General features: G+C 35.7%; 1 protein-coding gene and 1 pseudogene across 1 annotated transcript; one reads left to right on the top strand and one right to left on the bottom strand.

Annotated features, from left to right (window-relative positions):
* The first annotated feature begins 7,859 nt into the window (after positions 1-7,859).
* On the top strand, positions 7,860-11,899 carry LOC142611759 (stachyose synthase-like). The gene is made up of 4 exons (XM_075783886.1): positions 7,860-9,940; positions 10,030-10,207; positions 10,317-10,684; positions 11,076-11,899. Exons 1-4 carry the CDS (start codon positions 8,465-8,467, stop codon positions 11,652-11,654), a joined length of 2,601 nt encoding a protein of 866 aa, XP_075640001.1. The 5' UTR covers positions 7,860-8,464; the 3' UTR covers positions 11,655-11,899.
* Positions 11,900-13,483: 1,584 nt separating this feature from the next.
* Positions 13,484-14,913, bottom strand: LOC142612131 (uncharacterized; annotated as a pseudogene).
* Positions 14,914-24,618: the final 9,705 nt, after the last annotated feature.

The raw sequence follows: 24,618 nt of genomic DNA, 5'->3' as shown, positions 1-24,618 counted from the left end.
AAGCATTCCTAAAATCCATTGATGAGAGAGTCTCGAAATTCGTTGAATACGGATGGGAGAAGCCCACTACTCCTGTGAGTGGGTGGCAAACTTCTCCAAAAGAAGCAACCGCCTTCAATAGCAAAGTTATGAATGCTATCTTTAATGTTGTTTTTATGGAGAAATTTAAGAGAATCTCTAATGTTGAGGTTGCTCACACTGCCTGGAATATCCTCCAAGCTGTGCATGAAGGCACAAAGGCGGTTAAGATCAATAAGTTACAACAATTAACAAGTAGATTTGAAAGCATTAAGATGTCTAATGATGAATCTTTTGATGAATTCTATTTTAAATTTGATGACATTGTTAATTCTGCATACAACTTGGGTGAAATCTATGATCAACCTAAATTGTTAGGAAGATTCTTAAATCTTTAACTGAAGATTTTAGACTCAAAGTGACTGCCATCACAGAAAGCAAGGATGTGGACTCCATCCCTGTTGATGAACTTGTAAGATCTCTTCAGTCCTATGAGTTGGACCTACTCAAAACTAGCAAATCCAAATCAATGGCGCTTAAGTCTGTTGATGATGTTGATTTTGGTGGATTTGATGATGATCTCTCTGCTACAGAGATTGCTTACCTTGCCAAGAACTATAGGAATTTCCTTAGAAATAGCAACAGAATGGCAAGAGGTAAAAACACTGATGAACCTAGAAACTTTAGGAAGAATGATCCTACTAAGGTTAACAAATTGAAAAACCAAGAGAAAAAGCAGGTCAATCTTCTAATAATTCTATAGGTCCTCAATGTTTTGGATGTCAAGTGTATGGTCACATGAAATTTGAATGTCCAACATTCTTGAGATCTAAGGGTAAGGTATGGCTGTAACCCTTAGTGATGATGAAGTTTCTGATGATGAGTCTGGTTGTGACGAGGATGGAAACTTCATTGCTTTCACTGCTACTGTTGTAGTCAATGAAAGTGTGACTATTGAAGAGAACCCTTCTGATGGGAAACTCTCTGAGGATGTAGATCTTCAAGAAGCCTACAATAAACTTTACAAAGTTGCTGCAAAGGATGCCATGAGTGTTAAATTAGGCTTAAAGAAAATTGCATCTCTTGAGCTTGATAAGAAAAATTTGCTTGTGAATTTGTTTGATGCTACTGAACTTTTGAATAATGTGAAGACTGAGAACATGCTTTTGCTTGATAAAGTTAAATCTTTGGAACATGAACTATCTGTTGCTAGAGAACAAACTAATAGGTTTGCTAATTCCAAACTTAATCAGATGTTGAGTGTTCAAAAGTCTCATTTCGACAAAACTGGTTTAGGTTTTGTAGAAAGCATCAATGTATCTGCACCTAATTCCACAATCTTTGTTCCTTCATCTTCTTCTGAACCCCCTGTGAGTGAGGTTGTCAAACCCATAGAAGTTTCATCTCCCAAGAAGATTAGAGTTGATCTGAAAGAGTCTAAACCTAAGAAGTCTACCCTTTCTAAGAACAAGTCATAGGATAAGCCTGCATGGGTTTGTCATTTTTGTGGAAAGTCTGGGCACATTCGTCCAAATTGTTACAAGTTACAAGCTGCTAAGAGAGCAAACAAACCAAAAGTACCTGTGCCTCAACAACAAAATCCTATGGTACTCATTGGTGAATTGGTAAAGGCTCTAAACCTTTATTCCAATCCTGGAGTTGGAAATCATTCCCATGTGAATAAGAACTCCAATGCTCGACATGCATCAAAAAAGTTTTGGATGCAAAAGGCTCAATCTAATTGAGTCTTTCTGACATGGTCCTTGTACTTCGTTGCTTTACTCATTGTGACCATTTTTTTTTCTTTGTCTCTACATTGCATTATATTCATGCCTTTCATTCTAGGTTTTTTTTTTTTTTTTTTTTTTTTTAGAAGGGAAGAAAATTGTGTTTTGCATTTATTTCTTGGTTTTGAAAACAAGGTTGGTTAATTTATTTTCACACAACATGTCTATGTACCTTGTTTAGCTTGGATGAGCTTATTTCCTGCACTTTACTAGTTAAAGCTTTGTGGTGCATGTTGTGTGGGAAGATATTTGTAGTTTTTGATTACTTTGTCTTGATCTTGAAGTCACATGTCTTTGACTGTCGGACTTGATCCTTTTGAGAAAGGCATACATAATCATCTCACCACTGTTCATTAGCCAATCATGAACACCTTAGTGCATATCGCAAGATTTTGTGCTCGAGAAAGTGTAGCACATGCACAAAAAGAACATAAGGTGTAGCCTCGGTTTAATTGCTTAAAATTGGTATGTACATTATTGGACTTAATGCTAAATCAAATAAATAAAAATGGTGTGTACATTATCCCGGCTATTTTTAATAAGTTTCTGAACAATTAAAATTTGTGTGTACAATATGAGGCAAAATCAAGAAACTTACATGATTGCAAGCTTATGATCTAGGAGATTTGGGAGTTATATGATGTAAATCTTTAGGTGATAGTCTCTTTCAAATTCTTTGTGATGAATTTTGTAGACTTTGTGGCTGATTTCTGTTCACATATCACCTCACATGTATCTCAAGCTTTTTGCTAGTTGCACACACTACACAAGTTACTCTTTGCTAAACTTTGTACATGTTATTGTGTGTGTTTTTGGTCTAACCAACCAAGTTTGAAAATGCCTTGAGTTTTATGCAAAATAGATTTGATACTTGAGAATTCAAGGAAAATGTTTGAAAATCTTAATTTTGGGAAAACTGGGTTCAAAACATGTGTTTTTGAAAAGCATTTCATCCCATACTGATGCATTTTATTCATAAAATTCAATGCTTTGAGGAGTTTCTACATCAAATTGCTCTATTTTTTTCAAAAACTGTTTTTTCCAGAATTTCGACTGGTCGAACCTGTTTTTCGATCAATCGAAATTGCGATTAAAATTTTGGTCAGCCTCTGTCTATTTCGATCGGTGCTCGATTAGTGTTGGATTAATCGAAGTATTTTCAACCGATCGAATATGTTTTTCGATCGATCAAAAATCGTGTAGAGAATTTTTTTAAAAGACTGATTTTCACGTGTTAAACTCACTTTTCAAAAGTTTTTCAACTTTTTCTCTCTCTACACGACTCGGTCAAGGCTCCAATCAAGATTTTTGTCGTTTTCCTCCGATCTTTTTGCAAGGTTTTCCTCTCCCAAGGCCGGTAAGGCCTTTTTACCCTTTCTTTTGCATTTTATTTTCATATTTCATGCATAAATTCATGCATTTAAGGGAGTTTTTTGAACCTATGCATATTTTGGGGTTTTTGATGATTCAAGCCATATTTTTCTGAAATTGATCAATGGGTTTTTGTCATACAATGGTATAATCATGATCTATTGTGTTTAATTTGATCAATTGGTTAATTTAGTAAAAATTCTACAAGTGGTTTTTCAAGATTTTGGAGTTTTTGTTATAAACTCTTTGCTCAAGCCAATTTTGTGATTATAAACTTAAAAATTGAACTTGTTATCACTGCATTAGAACATGCATCATGACATTTATATGTTCATGCATTATATAGATTTTTTTTTTATCTTTTGTTGTGCTAACTTGCAGTCTGCCCTTGTGTTTTGTTTTGTTATTTCTCGTGTGTCTCTGTTCTTATTCTAGCACTATGCCTAGGAAGACTAGAGCCAATAGGTTGTCCTCCTCTTCTTCTGCCCCTTCCTTTGAGAGTGACAAATTCTTAAGTGCGAAGCACGAAGAGACCTTTGAGACACTTAACCTTAACAGAAAGATTTGGGCTGAGAGACGGGTTTTGTTAGATGAGCTAGATCCTGCCATTAGGGCTAACTTTGAGCGTCGGGGCTGGTTGCCTCTTTTGGATTTTGATTCCCCTCCTCCAACCATCTTGGTTAGAGAGTTCTATTCTAACTTCTCTATTCATGTCTATGATTCCAACACTGTCCTTAGGAGTTGGATTCATGGTGTTGAGTACACCATTACCCCTTCGGTAGTGGCTAATGCTCTTGGGGTGCCTCTTGTTCAGCATCCTGTTTACCCGTATGATGTGTCTCCTCCCCTAGATGACATCATGTCATACATCACTGGTACTTCTATCCGGTGGGGTTCTGATCCTCGGATCACTTCTACTGAGCTCACTGAGTCTACCTATCTTATCTTTAGGATAGCGTGTCATTCCTTGTGGCCTATTTCTCATCTGCACATCATTCCTTTAGAGTGATGTACATTTTTGTATGCTCTTGTTACAGATGCTCCTATTAGTTTTCCTCATCTGTTTTTTTGTTCTTTGAATGAAGTTTATAGGAGTTCCTCTACTGCTCATGCTCTTTTTCATCTTGTTTTCATTCATAGGATTTTGTTGCTTTAAGGTTTAGATGACTTCCCCGCTTCTGAGCCCGTACACATTATTACTCCCATAGGTACCACTTTTCTTAGGTAGAGGGCTGCTCAGATGAGAGAGCGCTCTAAACGTCCTCGAGTTGAGCCTTCTGGTACCGCACCCTCTTCTTCTTCTACAGGTTTTACTTCTGGTGAGGAGTATGCTGATCTTGTAGGTGCTGCTGCTGCTGCTATTTCTCCACCATCTACTTCAGATGACTTTGACATTCGTCGTACATTGGAGACTGTCGTGACCATTCAGGCGGCTCATGGTCAGATTTTGGTGGACATGCTTGATGAGCTCCGTGCTTTGCGAGTTGATTTGGCGCATCTTAGACGTCTGCCTACGCCACCTCCTTTTGATGATGGATTCTGATTGCCCTTTGACATTCCGTCACAAAAAGGGGGAGTACAATTACATTTGTGTATTTTTTAGTACATTTTTTTTTGTAGTTAGGGGGAGAGTTCTTTTTGTGAGCCTGTGGAGATTAGATTGTATCTAGGTGCTTCACTTTTTTGGCTCTTGATGAATTCATGTTAGGGGGAGATACATTTATTTTTATATATGTTTCTTGTTTCACTGCTTATTGACTTATGTTTATGAGTTATTCATTGATATTTGTCTATATTTTGTGTTTTGTGAAATCAAGATTTTTATTTTGTTTACTTGTATTTTCCACACATACGTTTATGCGTTTTGTTTAGGGTTTCAGGAAATATACAGGTTGATTCAATTGAGCTGCTGTCTACACTTGCAACTAATGGATAGTAGTTAGGATTGGATTTGTTATAATGGACATTTTTTTTGTAAAGGGCGTTTCTTTGTAATCTTTGAGCTTTTAGTTGTGTTTTGTCACGGATTGCCAAATGGGGAGTTTGTTAGGTTCTAAGTACTTATGAACTAATATATTAGAACTCTAATGTGTATTATTGGGAAACCATGATCAAAACAGGTGTTTAGTCTTGTTTTAGACTTGCTCAAAGTATGTCATTCATGTAAAGTTGGAATCGAGGTAACTGCAGAAGTTACTGTGTAAATTTGTCTGACTCGATTGATCGAGAATTAGACTTGACTGATCGAAAGTCGTGCAGATTGTTTTTTTTACAAAATTTTCAACTCAGCCCTAAGCCCATATGACGTGTAGGGTTTTATGTTTTGCCCTAGGTATAAAAGGCAAACCCTAGTCACATTTTTGAGGTTACTCATATTGCTGTTTGTGTGAATCTCTTGTAAGATCTAAGAGGTGCTTGCCTTCACACAAGCTTAGGATTATCAAGAAGGAGATTTATTCAAGAGCCAGATAATTATTCAGTTGCTGCCATAAGAGCTTAAAAATATACAAGCAGGAGTGCTTGTACTTGCTGGAGAATCCAAGAAAGAAGGAGTCTGTGGTCTCGGAGCTTGCACGTGGTCGTGTCAGTAAGTTTTCTACTGGTGGGTAGCAATAGGATGTTGGTGGTCTAGGTCGTTATCATATCATTGTGTTCTTTATATTTTCGCTGCTTTGCATGATATGATATATTTGTGTTAACCTAAATCTGCTTAATTTACCTAAGTTAATCACTTGGCTAAATAACTAGGTTAATCTGGTTGTGTTTAAGGGGTCTAAAAAACTGTACAATTTTATTTTATATAATATCATAATTTTGGAGAAATGTTGCATTTCACGTTGGCATTGAAATGTTGCTATCAGTATTATGCTTATATTAAGCCTGTTGTGGGTAGTAATTATAATTAATTTCACCTTTTCTTGTGTGTGTGTATATATATATATATATATATTTTTTAAATATAGAAATGCAAGTTGTTAAAAATGGCAGTGTGCCATTTAATCAAGCAAAAAATAATAAATAAGGAGAAAGAGAAAATACTAGTATTAATTATGAATGAGATGGAAAGTAATAGCATTTAATGATATTTTTTTAGCCGTTAGATCACTTACAAATCTATGGTGTAAAAAATGTGTAACTTTATGAGAGTTACACCAGATGTAACCTGAACCTCTCTCTCTCTCTCTCACTCTCTCTCTCTCTCTCTATATATATATATATATATATATATATATATATAGAGAGAAAGAGAGAGAGAGAGAGGTTCAGGTTACCCTATATATATATATATATATATATATATATATATATATATATATATATATATATATATATATATAGGGTAAACTACATATTTAGTCCCTAGCCTTTACACCATATTTCAATTTGGTCCTTAACTTTTCAATTGTGTCAATTTGGTTCTTAATCTTTTAGTGTCGTGTCAATTTAGTCTTTGCCATTATATATTAGAGGAAAATTTCTTACATAGCAAATAGCCAAAATAAAATTTTAGTTTATTGTCACATCAACAGAAGCTAATTTTTTATTTTGGCCATTAGACACGTCATTAATTTTCATCCAAAAGATAACTGTAGGGATTAAATTGACACGGTATTGAAAGGTTAGAAACCAAATTGACACAATTAAAAGGTTAGGGATCAAATTGAAATATGATGTATAAGATAAGGACCAAATACGTAGTTTACCCAAATATATATATATATATATATATAAAACACTCTTTAATAGTTGGTGTTTTAGTAATAATAATTTGTGTGAACTAGGTTTTATCCTTCTACATATACATGTAATTGGCATGCATGGATGGCAAGGTGGCACGCATGTGCACACCATGGAGAGAGAGAGAGAGGTTCAGGTTACCCTATATATATATATATATATATATATATATATATATATATATATATATATATATAGGGTAAACTACATATTTAGTCCCTAGCCTTTACACCATATTTCAATTTGGTCCTTAACTTTTCAATTGTGTCAATTTGGTCCTTAATCTTTTAGTGTCGTGTCAATTTAGTCTTTGCCATTATATATTAGAGGAAAATTTCTTACATAGCAAACAGCCAAAATAAAATTTTAGTTTATTGTCACATCAACAGAAGCTAATTTTTTATTTTGGCCATTAGACACGTCATTAATTTTCATCCAAAAGATAACTGTAGGGATTAAATTGACACGGTATTGAAAGGTTAGAAACCAAATTGACACAATTAAAAGGTTAGGGATCAAATTGAAATATGATGTATAAGATAAGGACCAAATACGTAGTTTACCCAAATATATATATATATATATATATATATATATATAAAACACTCTTTAATAGTTGGTGTTTTATATATATATATATATAAAACACTCTTTAATAGTTGGTGTTTTAGTAATAATAATGTGTGTGAACTAGGTTTTATCCTTCTACATATACATGTAATTGGCATGCATGGATGGCAAGGTGGCACGCATGTGCACACCATGGAGGTTCCCACTTTCAACCAATGTCTAATGTTTTTTCCTTTTTATTAGAAAAAGGAGAGGGATAATATGTAGTCACTGTCCATGAAAACAACCAGTCGGCATGTTTTTCATTTAAGGAGGTTCCTCGTGTCTTAAAAGAGAATAAAACATAAAGAACTCAAAAGCCCAAAAGAATGAAAAGACCAATCATTACCAACAAGGCAACAACCGCCCAAAGTTCTTATCTTAGTAGCTTCCTTGATTCTATTGTTTATTCATTTTTTCCAATCACCTAATTCAGCTTCTCTGCCTATATATGCATAGCTCTCCCACTTTTTTCTGTGCAACTAAACAACTTCTTGAGCTCTTTGTCAACCAAATCATCCTATATTCTTGTAATTTGCATTCATTCTCTACCAAGCAGTCTTTTAAGTAATCTCTCTTTCACGGTTTCCTTATTTGTTTAGTGTATCAAAGATTTGTATATTCCAACTGTGGTATATAGAAATATTAGGAAGTCTACCTTGAGATTCTCTTCTAGTTTTCCATAACTACAAAGCGTATCAAAGTTTTGCTCATTCAATATAGTACTTCCCCCAAAAAAAAAAAAAAAAAAATCAAAGTTGGTTATATTTTATTAACAACTCGGTGATCTCTTACTCCCATATAAATCAAGTTAGGGCTCCTTATCTTCCACGTTAAAACCAAAATTTTCTCTAGGCTTTGTGTTTTTTTATTTTTCTTCAAAGGGTTCTCTGTTTTTGTCTTCCTTTGTTTTCTCTGTTTTTCTCTGAAATTCTTCAATCATGGCACCCCCTAACGACCCTGTTGCTTCAAAATTAAGTGTCCTCCAAGGGGAGAGATTGGACAAGTATTTTGATTTGTCAAATGGGAAGTTTAGTGTCAAAGGTGTGCCTTTGCTCACTGAAATTCCAACCAATGTCTCTTTTAGTCCCTTTACTTCAATCTGCCAATCCTCCGATGCTTCAGTTACCTTGCTCCAGCGTGTCCTTAAGCTTTCTCATAGGGGTGGGTTTCTTGGATTTAATAAGGATGAGCCATCTGATAGGTTGATGAACACCTTGGGTAGGCTAAATGGTAGAGATTTTCTAAGTATCTTTAGGTTCAAAACATGGTGGTCTACCATGTGGGTGGGAAATTCTGGGTCAAATTTACAAATGGAGACCCAATGGGTGCTCTTAGATGTCCCTGAAATAAGGTCTTATGTCATTGTTATACCTATTATTGATGGCTCTTTTAGGTCTGCTCTCCATCCTGGGTCTGATGGGCATGTCATGATTTGTGCTGAGAGCGGTTCTAGCCAGGTGAAAGCATCTAATTTTGATGCAATTGCTTATGTGCATGTGTGTGATAATCCCTACAACTTGATGAAAGAGGCCTATAGTGCTATTAGGGTCCATCTCAATACATTTAGGCTCTTAGAAGAGAAAACAGTCCCTAATCTTGTTGACAAATTTGGTTGGTGCACTTGGGATGCCTTCTACTTAACCGTTGAACCTCTTGGTGTTTGGCATGGAGTGAATGATTTCGTCGAGGGTGGTGTCTCACCGCGCTTTGTCATCATTGATGATGGCTGGCAAAGCATCAATATGGATGGTGAGAACCCGAATGAGGATACCAAAAATCTTGTTCTTGGTGGAACTCAAATGACTGCCAGGCTTCACCGGCTTGATGAATGTGAAAAGTTTAGAAAATACAAAGGTGGTTCCTTCTTGGGTCCTGATGCTCCTTCATTTGATCCAAAGAGGCCAAAGATGCTGATCTCAAAGGCAATAGAGCTAGAGCATGCGGAGAAAGATCGTGACAAGGCGGCTCAATCTGGAGTAACTGATTTGTCTGAATTTGAAAGGAAAATTATCAAGTTTAAACAAGAGTTGAATGAGATGTTTGGTGCAGAAGAAAGCAGTGTTTCGAGCCCAGGTTGTGGGAGCTGTTCATGTAAGGCTGAAAACTATGGAATGAAGGCTTTCACAAGGGACTTGAGAACAAAGTTCAAAGATTTGGATGATATTTATGTGTGGCATGCTCTTTGTGGTGCTTGGGGTGGTGTTAGGCCAGGTTCAACGCATCTCAGTACAAAGGTTATTCCCTGCAAACTCTCTCCTGGGCTTGATGGGACCATGGAGGATCTTGCTGTGGTGAAAATCGTTGAAGGCGGGATTGGGCTTGTTCATCCTGATCAAGCTGAGGATTTCTATGACTCGATGCATTCCTACCTTGCCGAAGTTGGAATAACAGGAGTGAAAGTTGATGTCATTCATGTAGGTCTTCTACACAACCCCAGTTTTCTATTTTCTGTTAGTTAACCTTTTATGTGTTTGAATAGTCCATCAATTAATTTTCAATACAGAGTATTGAGTATGTTTCCGAAGAATATGGAGGTCGGGTGGAGCTTGCAAAGGCTTTTTTTAAGGGACTGACAAGTTCTCTTGCCAAAAACTTCAAAGGAAATGGACTCATCTCTAGCATGCAACAATGCAATGACTTCTTCTTTCTCGGGACAAATCAAATTTCCATGGGAAGAGTTGGTAAGAAAGTCCAACCAAACGTTCTTTTTCACTCTACCACTAGTTTCTAAACCACATAAAAATCTTAATATGACAAGGAGGTTGATTTTGCTATTTTTTTATGTTACAGGTGATGATTTCTGGTTCCAAGATCCAAATGGGGATCCAATGGGAGTCTATTGGCTACAAGGGGTGCATATGATTCATTGTGCCTATAACAGCATGTGGATGTCCCAGTTCATACAACCCGATTGGGATATGTTCCAGTCAGACCATTTGTGTGCCAAATTCCATGCAGGATCAAGGGCCATTTGTGGTGGTCCTGTCTATGTGAGTGATTCACTAGGCGGCCACGACTTTGATCTAATCAAGAAGCTAGTGTATCCTGATGTTACCATTCCCAAGTGTCAATATTTTGCTCTCCCAACTAGAGACTGCCTCTTCAAGAACCCTCTATTTGATCAGAAAACCATTCTCAAAATTTGGAACTTCAACAAGGTATGAATTTCTCTTTGAGATGTACTCTTTGATCAATCTATACTTGTACAGAAAATTTCATCTTTAATCAATAATAAAAATATTTTTGGATATGTTAGTTGAGAGGTCAGTTTCATTTTTCCTGTGCTTGGATAATGTTGAACTAATAGTCTAGTCACTGACACATACAAAGTTTCATCTTAACAGTTTTTGGCAACCACTCAAGTCTCATTGATGACATTTTTTAGATATAATTTGGAATAACATAGATTCATTATTGTAATCACTTTTATTATTCATTAATCAAAACAAACTGAATTGTGAAAAAAATGTTGGTGTCTTTACATTTATTGATTCATATTTATCATTTTTTTTCCGAAGGCAAACATACTTAACGTGTTATGTTATGCAGTTTGGAGGAGTAATTGGAGCATTCAACTGCCAAGGGGCTGGTTGGGACCCCAAGGAGCAAAGGATCAAGGGCCACTCTCAGTGCTACAAGCCAATGTCTGGTACAGTACATGTCTTTGACATCGAATGGGACCAGAAGATAGAAGCTGCTCAAATGGGTAAGTCTGAAGAGTACTTGGTCTACCTCAATCAGACTGAAGAATTGGCCTTAATGACCCCCAAATCTGATGCAATTCAAGTCACTATCCAACCATCTTCATTTGAGCTATTCAGCTTTGTGCCCATTGAGAAGGTCGACCCTACCATCAAATTTGCTCCAATTGGGCTAACAAACATGTTTAACAGTGGTGGTACCATTCAAGAATTAGAATATATCAAATCTGGAGCTGAGAAGACAGTTAAAATCAAAGTTAAGGGTGATGGTGATTTCTTGGCATACTCAAGTGTGTCTCCAAAGAAATCCTACTTGGATGGGGCTGAGGTAGAGTTTGAGTGGTTGGTGGATAGTGGAAAACTGAGCTTGAATCTTCCTTGGGTTGAAGAGAGTGGTGGCACATCTGATGTTGCTTTTGTCTTTTGAAGCTATTCTTAATTTGTTTGTTTTAGGGTGTAATTTATCAGGGTGAGCGCCGTGGCTGGAATTTAATTTAATTTAATAAATTAAAGTTTTTATTTTTTTTGGGTTGGGGAGTTAGTCCATTGAACGTTGGACTAGTAGTTTGCATTGGGAAGAATTATATATATTCACATCCCTTAATTAATGTAAGTGTATTGAATATTGAGATTTTTTTTTTTTTTTTGAGAAACAATTGAATATTGAGATTTGATTGGTGTAATTTTTATTTTTATTTTTTATTTTTTGAGAATGAGACTTGATTGGTGTAATTAAGTTTCTCTTATGTGTTTGGAATTAATATTATATTAAGAAGGATATGATATTGTTAGTTTTATTAATACTGACTCGGCTAAGAGCAATTGCTACAAGGAAAAAATGAAAGAGTTTCTTTTTGAGTTCTGGCAAACTATTTGGTAGTTTCTTAAACAGCTTTCATGTAATCATGTGACATGAGCTCAGCAAATGGCTTGAACGACTAATTAACCTCCCATTGGATTGAGATGTGCATCGATTTCTTTTTACTATGTGTCTTAATTTCAGAGTATTCTTGAAGTTTTATATAATGAAACTCTATCTACATGAACTTTTTATATATAAAAATAAAATAAAATAACTATATATAAAAAAAAGGGAAGTTAGGCGGCAAGCATTTAGAACTATTTTGTATAACGTGCTGTTAAGTATTTTTACTTTATTTCATAAATATTTGTTTTCATAATTGAATTCAAAAAAATTAATTAATGGCCAATAATAAAATATAATAATATAATAAATTTTTTTTTTATTTAAGCTACTTATTTGTCTTTTAACAAGTTTAGAGATACAAAATTTTACCATTTTTTTTCATAAATAATAATTATTAAAGGTGTGATGGTATAATTAGTTTCAAAGTGATATATTTGCATGGTGCTGACTGCTGAATGGACTGGAATGGATCCGACCGACACGTGGACACGTGCACGAATGTAAAGAGGTTAGGAACTTTATAGGACGGTTCATATATATCACCGCTTTTTGAGGAAAAGTAGTAATAGGCATTACACGTGGAAGCTTCATGCAGCAAAATGATGCTACTTTTTATTAAAGCTAAGCTAGAAGTAGAACTAGAAGCGCTCTCACCAACCACTGTTTGCATTTGCAATGCTTTGGTGGCATTTATTTATTTATTTACAAATGCAGGTGACAGAAACACGTACACAAATTATTATTTTTTATTTTGAAGCCAATATACTGATGGTTGTTAAAACTTAAAACGTAAAGGATTTTCAGTAAATTTTCTAAATTTTTATTATGTTTGAAGAATGTACAGTGACTTTTACATTTTAACTACTCACTTTTTTAAATACTCTCCAACAAATTCTCTATCCCATTCTCTATCTCATTTAAATATTATTTCTTCATTCATTATTTATTTTTTCTTTAATCTTTCTTTATTCATTCCCAACAACTATATTTCAAATTCTTAACAGTTATATTTTTAAATTTCCCAACGGTAACATTTTCATCAACAATTATATTTTTTCAATACCTTTTTTTTTAAATGGTCATTTTTTCAAATGGTAATATTTCTCAATAGTCATATTTTTCAAAAAGACTTGATAAATTTCAAATTACAACGAATTTTACCTATGACTAACATAAATGAAGAGAAATTTCAAATTACAATAAAGACTAAAGACATAAAAATTAATGCGAGCATAAAACTTAAAATTAGATGATCCTACAACTCGGTATATCGTTGCCACAAGTGCTCAACGAGATCCAATTGGAGTTTAGAATGAGTTTCTTTATTTCTAATTTTTTTCATGGGCTGCAATGAATGCCGTAAATTGACTAAATTCTTCTGTAGGCTCGTAGGACACTGTTATAGGGATGCTTTCAGGCACTTGTTCATAATCAAGGTCTTCTGCTCCATCGGCATCACGTTCATCTTCAATTATCATGTTATGCAATATTATGCATGCCTTCATAATGTAATCAAGAGCCTCTGTTCCCCGAAGACGTGCAGGCCCACGAACAATTGCAAATCATGCTTGAAGCATTCCAAATGCACACTCTACATCCTTCCTTGTTGACTCTTGAGTTGTTGCAAAAAGACTATTCTTTCTACCTCGTGGAGATGTGATTGTCTTCACAAAAGTGGACCATGAAGGATATATACCATCAGCAAGATAGTATCCCATTGTATAATCATGACCATTGATTGGGTAATTCACCGAAGGTGCACGGCCTTGAGTGAGCTTGGTAAATATAAAAGAATGGTCTAGCATGTTAATGTCATTATGAGACCCAAGTAACCCAAAAAATGCATGTCATATCCAAAGATCATATGATGCTACTGCTTTCAAAATAATTGTTGGCTCACGACTCTGACCAGTATACTGACCTTTCCACCTCGATGGGCAATTCTTCCATTTCCAGTGCATGCAATCAATGCTCCCTAGCATCCCTGGAAATCCACAACTTTCACCAACTCTTAGCAACCTAGCAATGTCATTGCTATTTGGTGACCTCAAGTACTTTGTAGAATAAATATATACTATGGCTTCAACAAATTTTTTGAGACTCTCTATTGCAATGCTTTCTCCAATTCTCACATATTCATCTGTAAAATCCGCAGCTACTCCATACGCAAGCATCCTTAGTGCGGCAGTCATCTTCTGAAGGGAAGACAAACCAAGCACTCCAGCAGCATTGCTTTTTTGAACAAAATATTCATCTTTCTCTTCTAGATTAGATTTAATAAGTAAAAAAAGAGAACGACTTATTCGAAACCTCCTTTGAAATACATTAAGAGGATATACTGGTGATTCTACAAAATAGACTTGAAAAAGTCTTTGGTGGCCTTGCCCATGATCACGTTGGATGAACCTACGGCTTGGAACAGAACCACGATGTGATGTTGACACACTCTCTCTTTCTAATCATTCTTCTTCCAATGCAAGAAATGCAATTATCTCAAAATCATCATCAGAATCCGAGTCATTTAGAAGCATATTATGTGCATAATTTGTATTACGACCCATGGAACAAATATCCCAAGTTGCTGCCACAAAAAAAAAAAAAAAATGTAAGTAGCAAGTAGTATCAGCATCATTGAACCAGCATTGTATCTTTAACTAGAGCTTTATGAGTGCTTGTTGTGCTATTATTCCAATGACTAGAGTAAAAAAAAAAATGGTGTTCCTAATGAATTCACTAAGTTACCGCTTCTTCCTCCCATTTCTATACCATTATTAAAAATCTAAGTAGCAAGCTTCTTATGCTAGTTCTTTATGTCTCAAAATAAGGCTTCTAGAGAGTGCAACACCATAAACCACTATAAGGATACTTATTCTTCATAAACGCAAAAAATACATGTATATTGTGTCACTAAAAGACACCCTAAATGTAAATGTGCTGCAACAAATTTTCAATAACCAAAGACTCTTTGAAGTTATTATACATTGATTCTTAGTTCAAAACCTCTAGTCCTAAACAATGAGCTAACGTTCAAAAGTTCTGAAAGTGTAATTTTGATCTATTCTGTGATTTATAGGCTCTTCCGCAATTAACCAACAGAGAAAAACTAATGGAAATGGTTGATCCGGCTCTACAGGGCCAGTATTCAAAAAAGGATCTAGTTCAGGTCAGCTTGGCTTCTATCGTAATCATTATCACCATTATTGATTCTTAGATTAGTCACTTACATTTTCATTCATAGAATTATTTACACACACACAGCTACACAAGTCAATTGCAACAAGAACTCTAAGATTTTCACTACTTTTTAATTCATGGCCCACAAAATTCAATGCAACAGGAACCCATACATTTGTCAATAAAATTTTAAATTTTAGCTACAGAAACACACATATTCACTCATTATCAATGAAAATCACATTCAGAAACAAAAATTCACAGAATCATATGGAAATTATGACAATGCTCTTTAAACAGAGCCTAACTCAACAAAGAACACAACCACAATCAACAGGGTTGACCCCAACTCAAAAAAAAAAAAAAAATCACTGGATCAAAAATTTTGATTAGAGCTTGAAACCCATCACAATTTCAGCTACAAAAAAACCCAGAATTCAGATTCTCAATATTTCCACACCAAAAAAAAAAAGAAAAAAAGAAAAAAAACAGAGACATAATATATTGGGTATTGAATTACTGACCTGATTATTGAAGAGGCAAAAGGAAGCAGTGTATAAAGGCATGAAATTTGGGTTGGTGGGAATCAAACGAGGAAAACAATTCTATTTTCTTTTTTGCTGTTTTGTTTGTTTGGGTTTTTTTTATTTTTCTTGGTTTGGGTGTGTAAAAGGGATTCAGATTAGTTTATTGACTCTAATAAGATTAATTAAATATAAAAAATAGAGAAAAGATCAAGAATAGAGTGAAAGACAGAGAGAGAGAGAAAAGAACCAAAAACTCAAAACCTAAACCCAGATAGAGGTGAAGAACAATAGAAAATCATTCAAAACCACCAAATCATCAACTCGTACGATAAACTAATAAATTCAAACATGAAAAAAACCCTATTAAATCAAAATTTTGGGTACCAATATTCAAGGTTGAGTCGATGTTTTCAGAACTCCATTCTTCGTCATAGGTAGTTGAGCGAACTTCGATTGAAAGACACGGTGCGAGTTCTTTTGTGAAAGACACGGTGCGAGTTTTTTGTGAGAGAGAGCAGCGGCGAGGGTTGATTTTGTGAGAGAGAGCAGCAGTGAGTGTTGATTTTATGAGAGAGGAGTTCTTGAAGAGAGAGAGCTTTCTGAAGAGAAACCAAGAGCACAATAGAGAAGAAGGAAAAACATTTGGGTGAGAGAAAAAGAATGGTAAATTAATAGCACTGTTCAATTGTTTAAGATAAAATAATAGAGTAGAGTTGCTACAGTGTTCTCTAAATTAAGAGAAGTACTGTAGCAACTTTAAAAAAATTTTGGAAAAGTGTTGTTGATAGAGAACTGACTGGAGCATGAACAGTAGCGTTTTTTCTGCCAAAAATAGAGATACAATGACTGTTGGAGATGCTCTTACCTGCTAAAGTTTCAAAATGTGTGGGAGGATTCTTGATATGCCTAATTTCAAACTAATTCCCTTTCAAAATAAAAAATAAAAAATTTCAAACTAATTCCACAATCTTCATAAAGAATTAGTGGAATAAATTGGAACACAATAATCAAAGTTGATTCGCCTTAGTTAATTAAGTCATTTGGAAAATTCCAGTTAGGAATGGAGGTGGAAATTAAGGATCGCTAGCTAGCTGGTCCTGGGGAAAAAACTCCAAATCACTTAGTTAAAAATCTGTCTCTCTTAATCTAAACATGCATTAATGCATATATATATATATATATATATATATATAGCTCTTTCATGAAAGACACATGTTAATGTGGCATGAAGTGTGACTTGAATTTTGCCACAAGCCCATAAGGCCCAACCAAGCCCAATCCAGTCATAGTAATTGACCTAATACAAGTTGTGTTTGGAGTCCCAGGAGCTGACTTGATAAAGTAACATGTATATATATGTGCTTTATGATATGCGGCAAAAGGAATATTGATGAGAGTAATTCCAATTAGACCTAGTGCCGTATAAGAAGAAAAATAAGAAAAGAAGTATAGCCGCATCAAAGAAAAAGTTGTGGCGTATTCAGTCTTGTGTTTTCTTATGAGAAAGTGCTAGGGTGTAATTGGGATTTGGGTTTCTTGAGAGTGTTCTTATGCACTATTGTATCTCCCTATTTTTATAGTGAAATTTCTTCGTCGTCGTCGTGGAGGTAGGCAATTTGCCGAAGCATGTAAATTCTTGTATTCTTTGTGTGTGATTGTTATTTAATTTTTGCTTATTTACTGTTATTGATTTGAGTCTTGGGGTGCTATCTGCACAATAAGTGGTATCAAAGCCAACTTAGGATTCAATCCTTTGAATACAGTAAAGATGTCAAGCACAAAGTATGATGTAGAGAAGTTTTGTGGTAAGGAAAATTTTTCACTTTGGCAAAGGCAGATGAAGGATCTCCTAATTCAACAAGGAGTTCACAAGGCCTTGCTTAGGAAGGAGAAGAAACCGGAAATGATGAAGTATGTAGAATGGGTAGAGATGGATGAGAAAGTAGCTAGCGCTATTTGTCTCAACCTAGGTGATGAGGTCATTCACAACATCCTAGAAGCAAAGACCGCAAAGGAGGTTTGGGAAAAACTAGAAGGTATTTATAGTTTGCATATGAAGGAGGGTTCAGATCTGTTGGAGCATTCCAACACGTTTAACACGTTGAATACCCAATTGTCAAGTTTTGGGGTGAACTATGAGGTTGAAGATAAAGCATTACTCTTATTAGCATCGCTTCCTACTTCTTTTGATCATCTAGTGACTACGTTGATGTACGAGAAAGAGACTATAGTAGTCAAAGAGGTAACTAGTGCTCTCTTGTCACATATAAAGATGAAGCAAGATGGTGATGGTTCTCAGGCTGATGAACTTATTGTAAAGTCTAAGTCAAGCAATAGGGGTAGAAGCAGGTCAAGAGGATTGAACTCCAACAAGAACAGATCACAGTCTAAATCACATGCAAAAGAAGATGTAGAGTGCTTTTATTGTCACAAGAAAGGTCACTACAAGAATCAGTGTAAAGTGTTGAAAGAGCATTTGGAGGAGAAGAAGAATGGAGAGAAGCCCTTAGAATTAGCTAGTGTTGCTGAAGAAACATCAGATGATTGTGAAGTTGGTGTAGATTTACTTTCAGTTTCATTAGGTAACAATGTTCTATTGGAATCTTGGGTTTTGCATGCTCATATCATATGACTCCAAAGAAAGATTGGTTTGACACGTATAAGCCTTACAACAGTGGTATAGTACAAATGGGTAATGATGCTACATGCCCTGTTATTGGGATTGGTACCGTGAAGATCAAGATGTTTGATGGAGTTGTGAGAGTTCTTAGTAATGTCAAACATGTTCTAGATCTTAGAAAGAATTTAATTTCTTTAGGAGTATTGGATGATTTTGGCTATTCATACTCGTCAAAGGGTGGAATCATGAACATTACCAAAGGCGCTTTGATGGTGATGAAGGGACAGAACGTAAGCACACTTTACAGATTGATTGAGAACACAATTGTAGGAAGAGCTACAGTCACTACTCTGGTGGAGTCTAGCACTGACGACACAAAATTATGGCATATGCGACTTGGCCATATTAGTGAACGTGGTATGTTAGAGTTGCACAAAAGAAATTTATTGAAGGGGGTGAAGACATGCAAGCTAGACTTCTACAAGTATTGTGTGTATGGGAAGAAGCATAAAGTTAGTTTCAAGACAGGCTCTCATACAAGTAAGGGTGTTCTTGGCTACATTCATTTAGATGTTTGAGATCCAGTATTAGTTTCTTCTCATATCGGTGCTCAATATTTCGTCAGTTTCATTGATGATTACTCTAGAAAGGTGTGGATTTATTTTATGAAGCATAAGTCTGATGTGTTTGGCATATTTAAAAAGTAGAAAGCACAGGTTGAGAATTAGACTGGCAGGAAAATAAAATACCTTAGAACAAATAATGGACTCGAGTATAGAGATAAAGAATTCATAAGATTTTGTGAATTAGAAGACATTACTCATCACTTCACAGTTAAAGGAACTCCACAGCAAAATGGAGTTGCAGAGAGAATGAACAAAACCTTAGCAGAAAGAGTCAAATGCATGAGATTAAATGCAGGGTTGCCTAAGGTGTTCTGGGCAGAGACAGTTAACACAGCAAGCTTCATTATTAATAGATCTCCATCATTAGTCATAGATTTCAAGATTCCAAAAGAGGTTTGGTCAGGTAGACCAGTTGATTATTCGGGTCTAAAAATCTTTAGTTGTCCAGCTTATGTGCATGTGTAGAGTGGAGAGCATTCCAAATTAGATTCGAAGTCAAGAAAATGCATATTTCTTGGTTTTGAAAAGGTGTTAAAGGCTACAGGTTTTGGGATCCAATCTCAAAGAAAACGGTGACCAGGAAAGATGTCATATTTGATGAAGCCTTTATGATGAAACAGAATGAAGTAGAGACATGTGATAATAGTTCACATGAGAAATTAACTGTTGAGGTGGAGTTTGTCAAAAATAGTTCACCCAATGATAAGGGTGATGCTGAGATTGATCCACAGCAACAACAAGAAAAGCCTTATTCAATTGCTAAAGGTAGAGAGAAGTAGGTTCACAAAGCACCACAGAGATATGGCTTTGAAGAAATGGTTAGTTTTGCTCTCATAACCAACGGTGAAGATCCATTCACTTTCAAGGGGGCTAAAAATAGGAAAGACAATGATAAATGGCTTGTAGCAATGTTAGAAAAGATGTAGTCACTACAAAAGAATAAGACTTGGGAATTAGTGAAATTGCCTAAAGGAAAGAAGGCTATTGGTTGCAAGTGGATATTCTGCAAGGAAGAAGGATTGTCAGAAAAGGAAGGTGAAAAATTCAAGGCACGGTTAGTGGCTAAGGGTTACTCACAAAGAAAAGTAATTGATTATAATGAGATTTTTTCACCAGTTGTGAAGGACACCTCAATTCAAGTAATCCTAGGATTTGTGACAATGCATGACATGGAGTTAGAGCAACTAGATGTGAAGACTGCATTCCTCCATGGAGATTTAGAAGAAGATATTTACGTGCAACAGCTCGAAGGCTTCAAAGAACCTGGTAAGGAAGATTATGTTTGTCTGTTGAAGAGATCATTATATGACTTAAAGCAGTCTCTCAGGCAATGGTACAAACGATTTAATTCATTCATCACACACGGGTACATACGCTGTGAGTATGACTGTTGTGTTAATTTAATGGCTCATATATATTTCTTACTCTAAATGTTGATGATATGTTAGTAGCTGCAAAGAGTAAGCAAGAAATTGTGAAGTTGAAGTCTCTGTTGAGTAGTGAGTATGACATGAAGGATCTTAGAGCTGCCAAGAAGATCCTTGGGATAGAAATTCTCCAAGATAGAGGGGTTGATAAATTAAAATTAGGCGTAAATGAACTTTTAGTCCTTACATTTTAACTTTTGTCCATTTTGCTCCCTACATTTTATTTTTACCACTTTTAATCCCTAAACCAATTAACACGTGACATTTAAGTTCTTTCCGTCACCCAACTAATGGGGAAAGCTGATGTGGCTAATGAAGGACTTAAAATATTAATAAGAAAGCCACATCAGATAAACTAATAAATTCTAACCTTCTTATTTTTCTAAAAAAATTAAATTAAATTTGTTTCTTCTTTTTTTTTTTCTTTTTTTTGAAGAACATGAAGAACCCAGAAACTTCTAAGTTCTAACCCATCAGTCCCTTCTACCTTCAAAGATTCAAAACACCTTCAACAAACTCAAAATCCTTACACACCTTCATCCAAATTTACAGACGCAATTAGAATCTCTCATTCTCATTACAAACCCAAATTTACAGTCCTTTCACATTCACATTCTCATTACAAACCCAAATTTACCCAAAATAACAATTGGAATCTCTCAAGCTCTCTCTACGGGCTGACTAAAGGTGAGCTCTCTCTTTAAATCCATTGCTGTAACGACGAAGCCGTTGGTGGTGAGGTTTGTGAAGTCGGGTGTGATGGGTTTGAGATATAAAGAGGTTGAGATCGGCTTGATCTGGGTTAAAGAGATGTTGGATCTCCGCCGTCCACTTGTACTTCCGTTCCGAGCCATCCTTGATCTCCACCGTCCATGTGTACTTCTTGTCAACACCCTTGACTAGCCGATCAAACCGCGACTCCAACTAGCTCACTTTGTCACTGAGGCTCTGCAAGTAGAGAGGCTCAGTTCCGTGCCCGTGCCTTTCCACCTTATGGATTCTCCTGTACGATGAAAACGACGGCGTTTCATCGATTTGGACCAGATCAATCACCGCGTCGAAGAACTCGAACGGACTCGGGCTCAGAAAATCGAGGTTTCTCGGATGAAGAGCGAAAGGGGAGAGTAGTAGCGCGACGTAGAAACCCTAACACTCTCTCTCTCACCATCTCTCCTCCAACCCGAGCCTCCATGGCCAACCATAGTCATCTTGGTTCTATCTCCTTAATCTAAACATACTCAGATCTATTTCCTTTCTCTATCTTCGATCTATACGGTTAGATTGGGTTTTTGCTATTTGGGTTTGCTTGGGTCTGTAAATTTGGATTAAGGCGTGTAAGGACTTTGGGTTTGTTGAAGGTATTTTGAATCCTTGAAGGTCTTTGTGTTTGTAATGGGAATGTGAAAGAATGACAAAGTAATTGCTGAATGTCTTTGTGTTTTTGTAAATCTGTGGGCATGTCTTTGTGTTTGTAAATCTGACTGATTTTATGGGTTTTGTTGCTAAGGAAATACAAGAAAAGAGAAAAAAAAATATTGATTTTTTAAATTTTTGGGCAAGGTTTGCTGGGAAGAAAATGAAGACCATGATTGACGGGAAAGAACACATGTTCTAGATTCTTCATGTTTTTCCCAAAAAAAAAAAGAGAAACAAAATTAATTTAATTCTTTTCTTTTCTTTTCTTTTTTTAAATAAGAAGGTTAGAAATTTTTTATATTATTTAATCTGATGTGACTTTTTTAATAATATTTTAATTCTTCCGTCAGCCACATCATCTTTTCCCGTTAGTTGGGTGGTGGAAATGACTTAAATGAAATGCTTTAATTGGTTTATGAACTAAAAGTGGTAAAAATAAAATATAGGGACCAAAATGGAAAAAAGTCAAAATATAAGGACTAAAAGTACATTTACGCCTTATGGTTATCTCAGAATGGATATCTTAAGAAGGTGTTAGAGAGGTTTAGTATGCTTGATGCAAAACCTGTTAGTACACCGCTTTCTACCCATTTTAAATTGTCCTCACAGTTGTGTCCAAGTTCAGATGAGGAGTCAAAGTATATGTCTAAAGTGTCATATGCGAATGCAATTAGGTGTCTCATGTATTTGATGGTGTGCACTAGGCTTGATATTTCTCATGCAGTCAGTGTGGTTAGTAGGTATATGGCAGATCCAGACAAAGAGCATTGGAATGCAGTAAAGTGGATCTTTAGATATCTTACAGGCACTCGTGATTTCGGTATCCTATTTGATCAGAGAGCTAGTACAGAAGTTGTGGGTTATGTGGATTCCGACTATGCAGGGAACCTTGATTGTAGAAAGTCCATGACAGTCTATGTGTTTAGGTTGGTGGCCTAATTTGCTAGAACTCTACACTACAAGATGTAGTTGCTTTATCCACTACAGAAGTAGAATATATGGCGATGACAGAGGTAGGAAAAGAAGCCATTTGGCTTAGTGGACTAGTTAATGAGCTTGGTTCCAAGCAAGATAGCATGGTGCTACATTGTGATAGTCAGAGTGCAATTCATTTGGTGAAGAATCAGGTATATCGTGCAAGAATGGGTTTCGTCTGGTGATATTTCTTTGTCAAAGATTCTCACTAGTGAGAATGCCTCTAATATGTTAACAAAGATAGTTCCAACAGACAAGTTCAAGCACTACTTGGACTTGATTGGTGTTTGTAGCTTATGAGCCCTTAAGAGCTAAGGTGGAGGTGATGGAGGAGTTTGCTCGTGTAGCTTGATCAATTCAAGTCAAGGTGGAGATTTGTTAATGTGGCATGAAGTGTGGCTTGAATTTTGCCAGAAGCCCATAAGGCCCCACCAAGCCCAATTTGGTTATAGTAATTGACCTAATACAAGTTGTATTTGGAGTCCTAGGAGCCGACTTGATAAAGTAACATGTATATATATGTGCTTTATGATATGCTGCAAAAGAAAAATTAATGAGAGTAATACCAAAAAGACCTAGTATCGTATAAGAAGAAAAATAAGAAGAGAAGTACAGCCGCATCAAAGAAAAAGTTATAGCTTATTCAGTCTTGTGTTTTCCTGTGAGAAAGTGCTAGGATGTAATTGGGATTTGGGTTTCTTGATAGTGTTCTTGTGCACTATTGTATCTCCCTATTTTTACAATGAAATTTCTCCGTCGTCTTCATGGAGGTAGGCAATTTGCCAAACCACGTAAATTCTTGTGTTATTTGTGTGTGATTGTTATTTAATTTCCGCTTATTTACTATCATTAATTTGAGTCTTGGGGGTGCTATCTGCCCAACAACACAAAATGATGCTATATATGGATCGGGTGGCTGCTGTTAATATTCTCCAGATTAACTAAAGGCAAAATCTCTTCCTAGCTAGGTTCACTCCGAGTTTTAATCCGGTGTGCCCATTATGTGGTGATGCTCCACAAACTGCTCTTCATTATTTATTTGGTCAAAGCCTTCCTTATAGCTAGTTCAATAATGACTGGGGTATTAACTTTTAAGCCGAGCAAATTACCACTATAGTCAGCTAGTTAGTTAGTTGATTTGGTGACTTCTCCTTTAAATCATAGTTTTGTGGACTAGAAAGATAGAGATAAATTTCCTATTTTGTATCTATGCTAGTTGATCATGTGTAATATATGTATTGTATGGAAATTAAGGAATTCTGTGGTATATGAGCATGCCCAAGTCAACCTTGAGAAATCCTTGGTTATAATTAAACAACTACTGCAAGACCATTACTCAAGTCTTCGGGCAGTTTCAATGGAAAAAGGACCTTCCAATCATGTAAAATGGTCAATTCCTGAGCATGACGCTATAAAATTTAATTGCCTTAGTTGCTAGAGATTGGAGAGGAATATTAGCTTTTGCCTTGTCCAAGCGAGTAGAAACCACTCTTCTTGTCAAAGCTGAAGCTGATGAAGTAATAAATTGGGCAACCCAGCAGATTGTAATCTATAACTTCAGGAAGCAGGTCATAGTTGAAAGTGATGCTAAAGTGGTGATTGATGCTCTCTGATCTCCTTACGATCCAATGCCTTGGAGAATATCAGTCCTAACTTTTTTTTTTTTTTTTGGTTAAATGGATAATTCATTAAAACAAA

This window comes from Castanea sativa, chromosome 10 (assembly GCF_040712315.1).
Source record: "Castanea sativa cultivar Marrone di Chiusa Pesio chromosome 10, ASM4071231v1".
NCBI classification, from domain to species: Eukaryota; Viridiplantae; Streptophyta; class Magnoliopsida; order Fagales; family Fagaceae; genus Castanea; species Castanea sativa.
This window is presented reverse-complemented; position numbering and strand designations above follow the sequence as displayed.

Excerpts from the sequence above, each read along its gene's own strand:
- LOC142611759 (XM_075783886.1), top strand. The coding sequence starts at position 8,465 with ATGGCACCCCCTAACGACCCTGTTGCTTCAAAATTAAGTGTCCTCCAA. Across the intron at positions 9,941-10,029 it reads TGAAAGTTGATGTCATTCAT|AGTATTGAGTATGTTTCCGA; the intron begins GTAGGTCTTCTA and ends TTTTCAATACAG. Across the intron at positions 10,685-11,075 it reads AAATTTGGAACTTCAACAAG|TTTGGAGGAGTAATTGGAGC; the intron begins GTATGAATTTCT and ends TATGTTATGCAG.